General features: G+C 45.6%; 1 protein-coding gene across 1 annotated transcript; it reads right to left on the reverse strand.

Moving 5' to 3' along the window:
• Positions 1 to 4453: 4453 nt before the first annotated feature.
• CLN6 (CLN6 transmembrane ER protein) lies at positions 4454 to 14481 on the reverse strand. Its single transcript, XM_033920106.1, has 7 exons — positions 14322 to 14481; positions 14116 to 14230; positions 11915 to 12013; positions 11274 to 11462; positions 10172 to 10227; positions 9726 to 9848; positions 4454 to 4795 (listed from the first exon to the last, which is right to left on the reverse strand). Exons 1-7 carry the CDS (start codon positions 14372 to 14374, stop codon positions 4525 to 4527), a joined length of 906 nt encoding a protein of 301 aa, XP_033775997.1. The 5' UTR covers positions 14375 to 14481; the 3' UTR covers positions 4454 to 4524.
• Positions 14482 to 14735: the final 254 nt, after the last annotated feature.

A 14735-nucleotide genomic window follows, 5' to 3' on the forward strand; every position in this document is an offset into this window, starting at 1 on the left:
AAGCAGCTAAACTGGACAGACAAATCACCATTCTGTTGTCATCGACCACAGACTACAAAACCTTCAAGAAAGATACTAAAAACCTACTCTTCAAAAAATACATAAAACCTATCTAACACGACTAGTTCCTACCCAAACCCCACCTACCCACTCTATACCCTTAATATACTTTAATATGCTTCTAACTACCCAACTAATGCTAAAATTCCTCTATTTACCCAACACTTACCACCTTAAGATCTCGACAACTCTCTGGTAATTCTTATTACCCAACATTTATCATCTTAAGATCTCGACAACTCTTATGACATCTCCTATGCTATTCCTGTAAACTTTTATGTAATCTCTGAAAACTTTTAATGTAATCCGCCTTGAACAGCAAGGTATTGGCGGAATAGAAATCACTAATGTAATGATAGTAATGCTTGAGTTGAGAGAAAGCAAAACAATCTGTCCCTTGCTGGGGAATAAACTGCGGGAATTCTTTGTTTCTATCTCCCTAGAAAAGATATTAATTTTGGGAACCCATAGGGCTTTGACTATTTCTGGGCTGCCCAAAGATTTTTATATACTGCAACAGCGATGGGAGTAGGATCGGGAGGGGGGGGGGTGTCCAGGGTCAGGGGTCAGTGACCACTTGGGATTTTTGGACTAGTATTAAGAGAATTCCTATGGAAATCCTTAGTTCATTGTTAAGAGAAAGCGCTTTTTGTTTGTTCCATAGGGCATATATTACACCTTCCCAGATGCATAAGAGAGGTTACTCACAGTCACGCCATTGTCTGAAATGTGATTTTGAAAAAGTCAGCTTCTTTCATGCCTTTTGGTTTTGTGTGGCTGTCCAAGCTTTTTGGAAGCTGGTTGGGGCCTATATTCAGCAGACTCTGGGACCTCTCATTTTCTATGTATATCCAACAAGCTGCTAAGACCTGTCTCTTCTCACTCTTCAATATCACCAAAATTTGCCCCTTCCTCTCTGAGCACACTACTCGGACCCTTGTCCAAACTCTTGTAACCTCACGCTTAGATTGCTGCAATCCACTCCTAACTGGAATTCCTCAGTGTCGCCTCTCCCTCTTGCAATCTTTGCAAAACTCTGCTGCGGGACTCATCTTCTACCAACCTTGCTACGCTCATGTCACCCCTCTCCTTAAGTCACTTCACTGGCTCCCTGTCTGCCATCGCATACAGTTCAAGATCTTATTGCTGACCTACAAGTGTGTTCATTCTGCTGCCCCTCAATATATCTCCTTGCTTCTCTCTCCTTTTACACCTCCCGGAGAACTCCGTTCCTCAGATAAATAACTCCTTCTCCTCAACTGTCAGTTCCAGACTTTGTTCCTTTCATCTAGCTGCCCACTGTGCCTGGAATAAATTACCTGAGTTTGTCCATCAAGCCCCTTCCCTTGTTTAAAAGCAAACTGAAAACTCACCTTTTTGATATAGCTTTCAATCCTTCACCCTACTCCTCTGCCCTCCAACCCAGCCTGCTGATTAACTGTATCCATGACATCTTGTTTGTCTTGCCTGTTTAGATTGAAAGCTCTTCGAGCAGGGACTGTTGTCTTACTCTTTGTGACTCTGTAGAGCGCTGCGTGCGTCTGGTAGAAATAATAGTAGTAGTAGCCTGGATGTTTTCCTGGAGGCCCTTTTGTTGGGTTTCATGGGCTCCTGCAGGATTCAGGGCACAGGAGCTAGACTCTGGGTCAAAAGGCCATTTTGAAGGAGTGGACCTCAGATAGCTCTCCCTCTTGTTGGGGGTGGAGAATGAGTATTTATGAACTGATGGGTTGGGAGGCCAGAGATACATATAAAAGGAAGAAGAATTTGGGATCCTTAGTTACATACCCTCTCACAAAGAACACACAGCCAGACTTTGAACCTGCTGTAATCTCAATCACTGCAGTCTTGTTTACCTGATTTTTTTTCCCTCTCCACATCCCCCCCAGGAAACTTATATTTGGGTGTGGGGTGGGGGTAGGAATTATGCTGGCTTGGGGAGGGTTTGCAGCTGTTCTGCTTGTTAACCATGATGCGTTTTTGGGGTCTGGGATGGAGGTATATAGGCCCTGTGATGCTGCATCCTTAGGTTCTCTTGCTTGTTCTTTTACTGTTAATAATTCAGACTGTTATATTGATTTGGTTTCTTTTTGTTTTGCTCTTTTCAGAGCAAGGCTTTGGCAAGAAGTGGTACTCATATTTTTTTTCTGTGGTATCAGGGTGCAGTTAGAAGGGATGGGGAGACAGATATATTACATCAATGATGAGATGGTGGCCTTCTTATGGCATCTTTATTGTTTTCCTTGCATAGTCAATCAATAGAATTGTTGCAACATAAAACATGTTAAATGAGCTGAAAATGTATCTAACAATTGGGGAGGGGGAGAAACAGAACACTTTTTCCCTGTGCCATTTGACTAAAGCAGGGGTAGGGAACTCCAGTCCTCGAGAGCCGTACTCCAGTCGGGTTTTCAGGATTTCCCCAATGAATATGTATTGAAAGCAGTGCATGCAAATAGATCTCTTGCATATTCATTGGGGAAATCCTGAAAACCCAACTGGAATACGGCTCTCGAGGACCGGAGTTCCCTACCCCTGGACTAAAGTATTGTTCACTTCCTCAACTGACTCACCTCCCCCTTTAAATCAAACTGCACTAGAGGCTTTGAGAACAGACCAGCAAAGTAAGTGCTGGAACGTTCACAGGAATTCTATGCATGCCAGCCCGAGCTAAAAACCTCCAGTGCAGCTTGATCAAAGAGGCCCTGTTTGTGGCTTGCACTTTTCAGTTTCTCCACTGATTAACAGAAGAGTATATCCAAATTATGAAACAAGTTTATTTGTTGAAAGATTGTCGTTGATCCCTTCTTAGTATCAAGATCAGAGCCAACATAAATTTTCCAAGAGCCAGCTGTCTATTCTACCAGCATCACTGAACCAACCGCCTGATCTTCGGTTGGAGATCAGGTCTCTGATAAATATTTCCTTCCCACTATTCTGCTCCCTAGTGCCAGAATGGAAGCCTAAATCTGCAGCAGGCATAAACATGGCTCTCCAACCGGGCATGATCCAAACTTGCAGTGGCTCTCAAGGAAGCTGCTTAGTAGAAGGAAAGAAGCTTCTGAATGACTGCTCCAATGTACAGGTAGAAACCAAAGCTTAATACCACGAATACCCCTTCTTACCATCCCCTGATCCTTCTTATCCCTCTCTTGGAAACGATCTCTGATCTAACTTTGTAACCCTTCTTCCATAACTCTTTTTGTAATCCACTTTGAACCGAAAAGTAATGGCGGAATAGAAATCTGTAATGTAATGTAATAGTTTAACCTAACCATAAATCCCTGTGACAAAAGTGATCCCCAGGATGGCAGAAGATTTTCGCTTGCGATAACTGTGAGTGAGAAAATGAAGCTGAAGTAAAAGGAGCATCTAGTTCCAGATGTACAATGAAACATCTTACCAGGCAGAACCTCAACTTGTACATCTTCTTCCTTTACACAAGCGATGTCTAAACACAACTTTGCATCAAAAAGGTGACGAGTTGAAAATCATTGAAAGAAAAAAAAAAAAGAAACACATATACTCCCATCACCTCACCTGTTCTCCCTTCCCAGACCATTGGAGATCCCTACACCCAACAGGAAAAATGCATTGGCCAAGAGAGAAGGGAAAGCAAGAGCAGAAAGCTGTGGAAGAGACTGCACTGTGAGTATTTGGATGATTATAAACCTAGGGTTGAATTCAGATGCAAGTAGTCGATAGGAGTGTTCCGAAGCCATGTGAGGCAGTTCCACGGATGCTGCTCAGTTTCAAAAAGGTCACTGTTCTGAAATTATTGGATTTACAGCACCAGGAGTTTTAATGATCACCAGTCCAGCAACCACTCTGTTCCTATTTTCTAAAAGGAAAACACTTTTCTTCTTCTCAGCACTTGGGTCTTTTGTGCTTCTTTGATTGCTCTGCTTACCCTTTAACGCCCATGACTAAACTAGACTTTTGCTGCCAGCGCAATAGAAGCAGGCTTTGGTTGCACCTACCTAGAATTGTGGCTATTTTTCTATTTCTTCCCAACTTATTTGAATAATGACAGCAAAACTCTTTGGCATGAGGCCAAGCACCAGGGCTTCTTTGGACCTTTATACCATGGGCTCTAACTCTGGTCATGGTTATGCAGTAACTTCCCTGAAACCTTGTCCTAAAGAACAGAGCTAGGAATGGAACCCTCATCTCAGCCTGAACTAGAGCGCAGACTCATCAAGATGTTAGTTACCAGTCCTTCCATAGCCTCCCAAATTCTACAGGTATTATTGATAACACTTTCTGGCCCATCAGTTAGCTGAGAGTCTGCTGGATTCCTTTCACTTGCTAGCTGCTTGATATAAAGAGAATTTAGATAAAGGAGATTCTATGGGATCCTCATAAAGAGGCAAACAATTCCTCCAGCACATTATGCCTTCTCATCTATTAAAATTTATTTTCAGTGATCAGAATAGATATAAAAGTCTCATCCATCAGCCACAGCTAATGTAAGGTGTTGATATACAAGGTATAGAAGGCCCAAGGCTCAGGAATGTAGATGACTCCAGGATACTTCTTCCTAAGGATGGTATCGTTCCACAACCAGGAGATCCAGAGAGCAATTAGTAGCAGGGCTATGCAGAAGGAGCAGACAAGGAAGAGACCATTACTATCCAGGATAAACCCCTTCCGTCGCTGGTGCAGGATGATGGCCAGCATGGCAAAGAATGTGAAAATGAACAGGATGAAAATCTGTCCCTCTGTCACAAGGTACCTAGAGCAAGAAAGAAGGGAGATCACTGAGCAAGGCAGCTAAATCCAGGCAGCACTACTTCCAAACATCAATGCAATCAGTTCTGGGGTGGAGAGGCAGCTTAATAATGCTAGTGATGGAAAGGGAGCCAGGTTTATATTCTGTTGTGTATTCTCTCTCCAATCTAGGGCCATTGTTAGGCCTGAGTGACCACCCTGGATGCCAAGGCTGGGGAGGAGGGCACCCTAACATCCTTTTGTTAGCAACTGCCCTGCTTGTACTCCCCTCCTCCAATGTTCTGGGCTTATCCGACACGAATAGGGGATGTTTTCTTTGATTAATCTTGGTATCCCTGGTTTTCTTGTTACTTTGTGCAGTGAAATATCATGAGATAGATGGCAGGAGCCAATGGGAGACTTTTACAGGTTGTGAGACCTATTCCTGCATTTTGCTGGAGTTGCTAAAGTCACGGGGCTTGTACAAACTGGTTTCAGATGCTGAGATGCTAATGTGTAATCAATCACTATTATAGGACTTGTGCATATCACCACTCTCCTTTATCTTTTGAAGGACGCCTCAGCCCCACCACTCCACCGCTGTGTTAATTCTTATTAGTGTTAATTCTTTTGCTCTCACAAGCTAATGTAGAGTCGGATGACATGCACGCTCTCGGGAGACCCTTGATACAGCACTTTGGGTGCGAAACATGCCATGTCGGGTCAGACTCCCAGGCGTTGGCTGATGGAAAAGCTAAGTACACAGATATATGTTTAAAGAATTTTATTTATTAAGTGAAACATAAAGATATAAAAACACAATACTAAAAATGAAAAAACTTTAAAGGCACAGCCAATGATGAAGTGCCACGTAATTCTTCCCGCTAATAAGAATTAACACAGCGGTGGAGTGGTGGGGCTGAGGCGTCCTTCAAAAGATAAAGGAGAGTGGTGATATGCACAAGTCCTATAATAGTGATTGATTATATGTTTGAGGGGACTTGTAAATACATATTCAAGATTGTGCCATAGGATTGTAGGGAGATGCTAATGTGTGGCATGTGAGTGTGTGGATTTTTTACTGTGAAGTTTCTCAAGGACACCAACCAGTGCTGGAAAGACAATGAGCTATTTGACAGTGCTGAAAGAAAATGCAAGTCAGCTGAACATTCCATCTGGGAACCTAAGAACTGATAAAGTGATGCCATTCTAATGCGCTGAGGCACTAATACTGATGTACCCGTGTGAAGAATGGAAACTTCAAGAAGAAGAAAGTTCCAGAAGCTATGCCTATCCAGGGCCCCCAGAGAAGAATGGAGACGTGGACTAAGAGAAGGTTAGATAGGCCACAGTTCTTCAACCGCTGGTCCGTGGACCGGTGCCGGTCCGCAAAAAAAATCTTGCCGGTCCGTGAAGGATTCGGGTCCCCGCTGCAACAAAAGGTGCCGGCATCAGCTGACATGCAACTTCCTGTGCAGTCGCTATGCCGGGACTCCTGCCTTCCACCACCGGGACTCTTGCCAATGTCTCCTGCTCCTGCCTTTGTCTCCGCACCCCCAGACCAGCAGCGGCAGCTCTGTGTGCTTTTAACTTCGGCACACAGCTGCCCCTAAGCAGTATTTTAGCCGTGGTTTCATGAGACAGCCTCGGGGCCTTTGCTAGGCCGGCCTGCTTCGATGATGCGATGTGGGCCGGCCTACCAAAGGCCCCGAGGCTGCCTCATGAAACTGCGGCTAAAATACTGCTTAGGAGCAGCTGTGTGCCGAACTTAAAAGCACACAGAGCTGCCGCTAGCATACATAGAGGAAACATTTGCTGGAGAAGGGGTACTCTTGGACAAGGGAAGGGAAGAAGGGACGAGAGTTACTGTTGGATAAGGGGAGGAGGAAAGGGAGAAGGTACTGCTGGACAGGGGAGGAGGAAAATTGGAAGGAAACAGATGGCAGGGAGATTAGAGGAGGGGAAGGAGTTAGGATAGAATGGAGAGATCAGATGAGGGAAAGGGGAGAGACAGAGGAATGACAAAGTAGAGAGAGATTGATGCTGGGAAAGGGGGGTCAGATGAGAAATAAGGAAAGAGGGACAAAGATGCTAGATCTGGTGTAGGAGAGAGGGGCATAGAAAGAACGCAGATACCATATGGGAGGGGGAGAGGACACAGTAGATGGAAGGGGCAGATGCTGGATGGAAGAGAGTGAAAAGACGATGAAAGCAGAAACCAGAGACGACAAAAGGTAGAAAAAAATAATTTTATTTCTATCTTGTCATTAGAATATATCAGATTTGAAATATGTATCCTGCTAGAGACATAACTGGGGACTGCAAAGCCCAGGCAGTGCTTCTTTAGCTTCCAGCTGCCTTAGGGCTCTCTCAGACCAGAGGGCACTCCCCTAACACTATTCCTGTCATGTGTGACTGCAGTATTCTGTTAGCATGATATTTGTGTTGCATTCTGTAATAATTTGGCTTATTCAGTTTTTTTGATAGTAGAGGGGATATATGTGAAGGGGGGATTTGTTGATCCTTGCCCTGTATTATTTATATTTATCATATGACAATTGTACAGAATATTGTTTCTTTTTATACTTTAATAAAATATGTTCAATATAAAATCATAACTATTTGAGGCTTGTGCGGATGTGATCAGATGGTTAACGAGACTGAGCTCACGGGGACGGGGCAGCGATGGGGTTTTTAAAAATTTCAGTCTTATTAGTTTGCTGGTCCACGAAATAATTATTTTATTTCCGCCGGTCCATCGGTGTAAAAAGGTTGAAGAACACTGAGATGGGCAGTTGGTCTCTCCAATAGGGTGATACATATTCACAGCCAGGGGAATTGTCTAAGACTATGACACCTTCTGAATAAAACCTCATGCTCTGGCAGAGTTTCTTTAGAGAAGCTGCGCCATACTTACAGAAATATGCTGGCACTGTTGAGAAATGTAAAGTATTACATGTGGGAAGCAGAAAACCGAGGCACAACTACACGATGGGAGGAATCTTATTGAATGAGAGTACCCAAGAAAGGGACTTGGGGGTAATGGTGGACATGACAATGAAGCCGACGGCACAGTGCGCAGCGGCCGCTAAGAGATCGAATAAAATGCTAGGTATAATCAAGAAGGGTATTACAACCAGAAAGAAAGAAGTTATCCTGCCGTTGTATTGGGCGATGGTGCGCCCGCATCTGGAGTACTGCGTCCAGTACTGGTCGCCGTTCCTTAAGAAGGATATGGCGTTACTCGAGAGGGATCAGAGGAGAGCTACACGTCTGATAAAAGGGATGGAAAACCTTTCATACGCTGAGAGATTGGAGAAACTGGGTCTCTTTTCACTGGAGAAGAGGAGACTTAGAGGGGATATGTTAGAGACTTACAAGATCATGAAGGGCATAGCGAGAGTAGAGAGGGACAGACTCTTCAAACTTTCGAAAAATAAAAGAACAAGAGGGCATTCAGAAAAGTTGGAAGGGGACAGATTCAAAACAAATGCTAGGAAGTTTTTCTTTACCCAACGTGTGGTGGACACCTGGAATGCACTTCCAGAGGACGAAATAGGACAGAGTACGATACTGGGGTTTAAGAAAGGATTGGACAATTTCCTGCTGGAAAAGGGGATAGAGGGGTATAGGTAGAAGATTAATGCACAGGTCCTGAACCTGTTGGGCCGCATGGACCTCAGGTCTGACCCAGCAGAGGCATTTCTTATGTTCTTATGTATGAGGTTTTTTTCTCTCCATTGTAGATGTCCAAACTGATTTATTTCTGATTTGACAAATGCTGCTATAATACTAATTACTAGAATAAAAAGTTATTAGCTTTGGAATATACAATGTAATCTTGTGGGTTTTATTTTTGGAGTTTTTTTCTTCACGATGGATCCCCAGTGAGGTAAATTACGCAGCCTTTTACTTCAACCATCCTCCTCGAAAACAAAAAACTAATCTAAAACCAAAACTAATTCACACACAAGTTAAAGCAACAGCTATGATCCACTCCTTTCTTACCATCGTCTCTCACAGGAAACATCTTTGCAAGCCTTCCAAGCCACTAAGCTAAACCCATGGTTATCCCAAATGGCCCTCAAGGCCCCCAACTACCTCGGCTTTAGAAAACTACTTAAAACCCGCCTCTTCCAAGACCAGGATCCCAACGCCCCTTCTATCTAACAACCCCTCTCCCCTCTACATCCTTCCCTCACCCCCCCTGGCAACTTTGATCAATTTGTTATTGAACCGCTTGTAACCCCGGTCAACTGATGTAAACCACTTGTAACCTTGTTTAATTGATGTGAACCGCCTAGAACTCTTCCGGGTATGGCGGTATACAAAAATAAAGTTATTATTATTATTATTTTGGGCTCCCTTTAAGTCCTGGAATGGAGCTCGTTAGATTGGAAGATACTAAAGCTGATGAGACTGAGGTGTCGCCTGCCTCTGTGTTATCGGCTGAAGAGAATCCTATTTACTAAGTTGTATTAACTTAAGTGCAAGACAAAGATAAACGCTGCGTGTCCTTTGTATACCTTGAGTCACCTGGCACTTAATAATATGTCTGATGACAGATGTGAAGCTTTAGAAAAAGGGCCCCTATCTGTTCCGTTGTGTGCAGCATATAACAATAAAAACATGCATAAAACCTTTTTAAACACAACCGGTTTTCTGCAGGAACAATCAAACCCCCAGCCTCCCTCCCCTTATTTTATGAACATGGAATTGGTATTTCCAGGTTATCTTACTGTAATCGGCCTGTAAGGGCAGAGTCAGGATCCCATGTTATAATTCCTGGGACACCTCCTTACGACATTGTTAGTTCACTTGACATGACATTGAAGGTTGCATGGGGAACAGATGCATAAGGACTCTGCTCCTCCACTCTCCCATGGAGATACCTGCCAGCCCTTCAGAAGAATCATTCCCTGTATGTATTTTTAACATCGATGTAACTCGCTTACCAGTAATAGAGGCTACTGGGCCCAACCAGGAGCCAGGCAGACAAAGGCATCCTGCTTTCCTCCACAGCACGTGTGAAGCAGCCCGTGAAATACAGGAACAGAATGAGGAAAAAAGGAACGTACCTGTAGGGAGAACAAGGAGATCTGTTCATAACTTCCAGCCCTTAGCAAGCTCGCATTGTGTTGTACGGGGGAAGCAGTTTCTCAGTTCTTGGTTGTGGGAGAGCGAGGTGAAATGTTCCTCAGCAAGACGGGTGCATTGCCCAGCACTTCCCAAATGCAGACTTTGCAATGGCTTATGCTGAGAGAGGTCGTTTGCCATCATTCTTTTGCACTCACTGTAAACGTTACATGCTTTAAGAAGAGAGGAGGACCCTAGGCAGACTCATCTCTTTCTCTGCCTGCCTTCTGTGCACACACTTACTCTGGTCCAGAGAGGAACTCACCACATGCAGTGACCCAAATACTCATCATAGTAATACAGCAGTTCAAAGGAGTCAATCTGCATTGGAAAGGAAAATCACAGCATGAAGACATCGCACCCCTCTCATATGTGGTGCTGACACAAGTTCAGAATGCCACAATCGGCATATCACAGCCAGGTTTTATTTCACTTTGCTGAAACACTCTCTCCGCTCATGCACATAAATGGGTGGGAGGGGCAGAAAGTGGCTATTGACCCATTCTTAGGGTTACCATATTTGTGAAGTTAAAAAAGAGAACATATAACCCCGTCCCATCCTTCCCTGGGTCCACCTTCTATTAGTTTTACTCTGCCCACCCCACTCCAACACTCCCACCTTTCACCCATTTCCTAAGTCCCCCTTCCCATCTTCTGTACTTTTAGTGCTTCTTGCTTTCCCTCCCTCCACCCCCTTCCTCAGGTGCTTCCCCCTCAGGTGCTTTTTTTCTCTCCCCCCACAATCCCTCTCCCCCATGGTTTCTTCTCTTTCTCTCTCCCTCCCTCCCTGCAACCCCTTTCCCAAGCGAGATTTCTTTCTTTCTCTCTCCCTCCAACCCCCGCCTACCTCCTCGCCGAAATGAAATCTTCGGGCTGGCCAGCAGCAACAGCAAAGTGAGCCTGCTGCTGTTGGCTTGCCCAAGAAGCCGCCTCCCTGGAGTGTCCTGCCTTTGTGGGAACAGGAAGTTGCTCCACAGAGGTTTTCGGGGCAGGCTCATCTCGCTGCTGTTACTGGCCAGCCAGCCCGAAGATTACGTTTCAGCGGCAGCAGAGTTAAATGGGGAACAGGGAAGAATACCCCAGATGGGGCTGAAAGTCTTCTGGACACCCAGACAATCCTCTAAAAAGAGGACAAGTCTGGGTAAATTCTCCCCATTCTACTGAGAAAAGGAGGGGCATGAAGACTGAGGGGGAAGTCCAAGGCTTGGTTTAGGATACTGTGAAAAGAATGGACTAAACAGGAGTGCAGAGAGATAGATGAGAAATGAGTTAGAATGAAGAGAGAAAGGACAGAGAACTGAACAGAGGCAGTGTCAAAAAGCAGTCACTAGCAGACAGGCACACAACGAGTCCCAGGATTTTCTCACCAGTGTCCTGGGCTTGAGGTCTTTTATGATTGGATTCTCACGGACAGACAGGTGATGCTGGTACCCGCTGAAGATAAGGCGATGGTTCACAGAGTCTCCCACCAGGTGGATACTTGCACCCATAACAAAGGTGATGATACTGATGTAAATCACAGAGCGTGGAAGGGTCTGGGGACACCTCTCAATCAGCTGTAATCCAGAACCAGAATTGGTGATTATTAGCTACAGTACTATGCAAGAGACGAGACACAGGGCTGGAGCAGCTGTCTTAGCATTCTGATGTTGTGAGTTTGATTCCCACTGCAGCTCCTTGCGACACATCATTGCCCCATGTAAACCACACAAAAAAGCGGTAGATCAAGTCCCATGGCCCCTTACCCTTTACCCCAAAAGCCTGCATCCAGGGAACAATTTGCAAAGTTTCATTTCTAGCAGTTGGTTTGATGGAAGTAAGTCGGTAACAAAGCATAGCTATGTCACTTTATCATTTATGGTAAACTTCAAATTTTGATATATTTACAAATAAACTAAGAGAAAGAAAAGAACTGCAAGAACCCCCCCCACCCCCAAGTAAAAAGCAACTGGCAGAGTCCTGGCTGGGCTGTGCTTTGCAATCTTCAATCACTTGCTAATAAAGTTACCTTGAGGAGGAGGAAGGGCGTGATGATGTTATAGGCCATATGCAGATAGTCCCCCGCACTCGGCTTATTCAGTGGAAACAACTCCAGGGGCAGGACAATCTGGGGACAAGATAGCATTATTCCCTAAAAATCTCTTGCCTCCAAAGCAGCAATAGGATGCTTTAGTCTGTCTTCTATTCCCTGGCTGACCTCTCAACTTGTATGCATGTTTCACTGCACTGAGAGAGAGAACCCTAACAGCTGATACCTGACCATAACAAACCTTTGGTATCAGAAGCACTTGAAACAAATAACAAAAATTCAGCTGCTGAAGCATTTGAACCCAGCTAAAGCATCATGCCCAGCAACAGCGAGAGAAGCTCTAGCCTAGAACCCATGGTGCAGGAGAATAAAGCAGCCAGATAGACATGGAACCCCATTACCTGAGAAGCAGGACTTCAGCATCACGGCTTGACAGAGTAGGCCCAGGCAGGCCGCTGCATCCAGCTGAGAACCACACTCAGGCCTGGATTCTACGACTACTGCCTTAAAAAATGGCCACCAATCACAACGCGCTGTTTATAGAATTGTGCCACTGGGAAAGGTAGGTGCCGGAAATGGATGCCTACTACATTTCCAGCGCATACCTTTCATGTGAATCATGCCTATAGAGAGAGGTGCCACTTCTGGCGTTAGCCATGCCTACAATGGCCTTAGGCATTGTAAAATAATAATAATAATAACAGCTTATATACCGCAATACTGTGAAGCTCTATGCGGTTTACAAAAGATTAAGCAAAGGTACAAATTGACTGACTTCAAGAGGGGAAGAAGAAAGAGAAGTAAAACACCTCTGCAGGTGCAATTCCAGTGCAGTGTTTTAGGTGCTTTTAAATGGCATTTTCAACTTAAGTTAGGCACTGGTTGGGCGCAGTTTATTGAATCTGGGCCACGCCCTGCCTCTGCTCATACTCAGGAAACACCACTGCCCACCTGTTCTAGCCCCTACCATTCACAGTGTGCCCCTTGTAAGTACCTACTTTCTCCTACTCTGCTCCAGCTGCCGACTTCCTTAAATGAGGAAGAGGAGGCTGATGACGTGGATCTATCAAGCAATCTAATTCTGGAACTCTCCTTTTTCATAAGTTTGCTCTTTTTAAGATTATCTAATATTCTGTATGCTGCTTAAGACTTCCTTTTAAAAAAAGTGGGATGATTTTTTTTTAACAGAGGATAAAGAGTTTTATATTGTAATTAGTTTTTAGCCTGTTACATTAACAAGTGCTAACAGCCCTTCTCCCTTCCTTTTACCTCCCCCCGTCAAGCAGCACCCCTTCCCTGCTCCCCCTATCCAGCATCTGCTAGACCAGGCAGCCTCGGAACTTTTGCTAGGCCAATCCGCCTCGCATTATCAAAGTGGGCTGGCCTAGCAAATGCCCCGCGACTGTTTGATGAAACTGCGGCTGCTGCTGGTCCAGCCTCAGGCTGGGGAAACCCTGCTAGTCCCTGTCTATGCGCCTGGCAGCAGTGCCTTGACCCCTAGAGGCCTGGACATTTTGCATTCGTCAAGGTGCAGGCTGGCTAGGGTGTGGGAGGGGGGAAGCCATTGCCGTGTATGTGCATGAGAACGGAGGCCGATAAAGAAACCGCCGCATGCGGGAGCACGGAACACAGAGTTTGAAGTGTGCATGCGCGCTAAGGGTTTTATTATAGCGGATTCCTGGATGTAGGGTTCTGGTCTTCTGTTATTGTGATCTGCAATGAACTGAGTATGTTTTGTGGACTATAAACTGAAAATGTAAAGTATGTAATAATAATAACTTTATTCTTTTATACCGCCATAACCAAAAGTTCTAGGCGGTTTACACTAAAAAGAGCTGGACAATCAGCAAAATGCAAATATTTGTCAAATTGTTTTTTTTTCAGTTGATGGGAGTCTAAAAGTCTACCCCATCCCTTGGAGAATACTTTCCCAGAGAATCAGAATCCCATAAACAGAACCGGCTCCCCCCTGCACTCTCTCAGCCTGGGCCCCCTCTTTTCCATCTCCCCCACTGCATCCCTGCTCACTCTCCATGGTTCCTGCTGCATAGAGCTTAGAGGAAAAACGAGATGCTCAAAGGAAAGATGCCCCTTGACGGGGTCTTTGTGCGCATGCTCTGGCAGGAGGCGGGGCATGCAGATGCTCTCATGCATATTCATGAGCCTGCCCTGCGCCTCACCATGGCAATGGGGCGGCCGAAGTCGAGGAGCCAGTTCTGAAGGGTGAAGCAGAGCCACAGGTCCCGGTGGAAGAGGCGGCGGCGGCGGAGGCTCCCTGGCGACGGCGGGCCGGGCCTGCGAAAGAGAGAGACAAGGAAAGCGGTGAGTGAGGGCGGCGGAGGTCGCGAGGCAGCCGCGTGGCGGAGGCAGCGCGCGGGGCCCCTACCGCGACTGCGCCGGAGCCGCCACGGCCCTGCGCCGAACTGCGCCCGTCGGCATCTCGGCCCTCCTGGCGCGCGCCTGAGCGGTTGCCTCGGAGACGGCAGGGGCGCTTCCGGCGAAGGGCTCGCTGGGGATTGTAGTCGTTTCCGTCCGGCTTTGGGCTCCGAAGAGTTTACACACGTGACATAGAGATGGGAGGGCTCTAAGGTCCCCCCAAATGGCCCCACCGCATCGCTGTTTTCCTGGCCTCTAGCCAATCTTAAGCTTCTTGCTGGTAGATAGAAATAAAAGCAAGAGAAATAATCTTAACCTTTATTCGCTACTCAATTTTGAGATAAACCAATTAAAAGACAATAAATAATGATCAACAATCTCAGTTTGAAGGACTCCCTGGCCCCAAAGACCTTCTTTTCTGTTG

The sequence above is a fragment of the Geotrypetes seraphini genome, chromosome 14, assembly GCF_902459505.1.
Source record: "Geotrypetes seraphini chromosome 14, aGeoSer1.1, whole genome shotgun sequence".
NCBI classification, from domain to species: domain Eukaryota; kingdom Metazoa; phylum Chordata; class Amphibia; order Gymnophiona; family Dermophiidae; genus Geotrypetes; species Geotrypetes seraphini.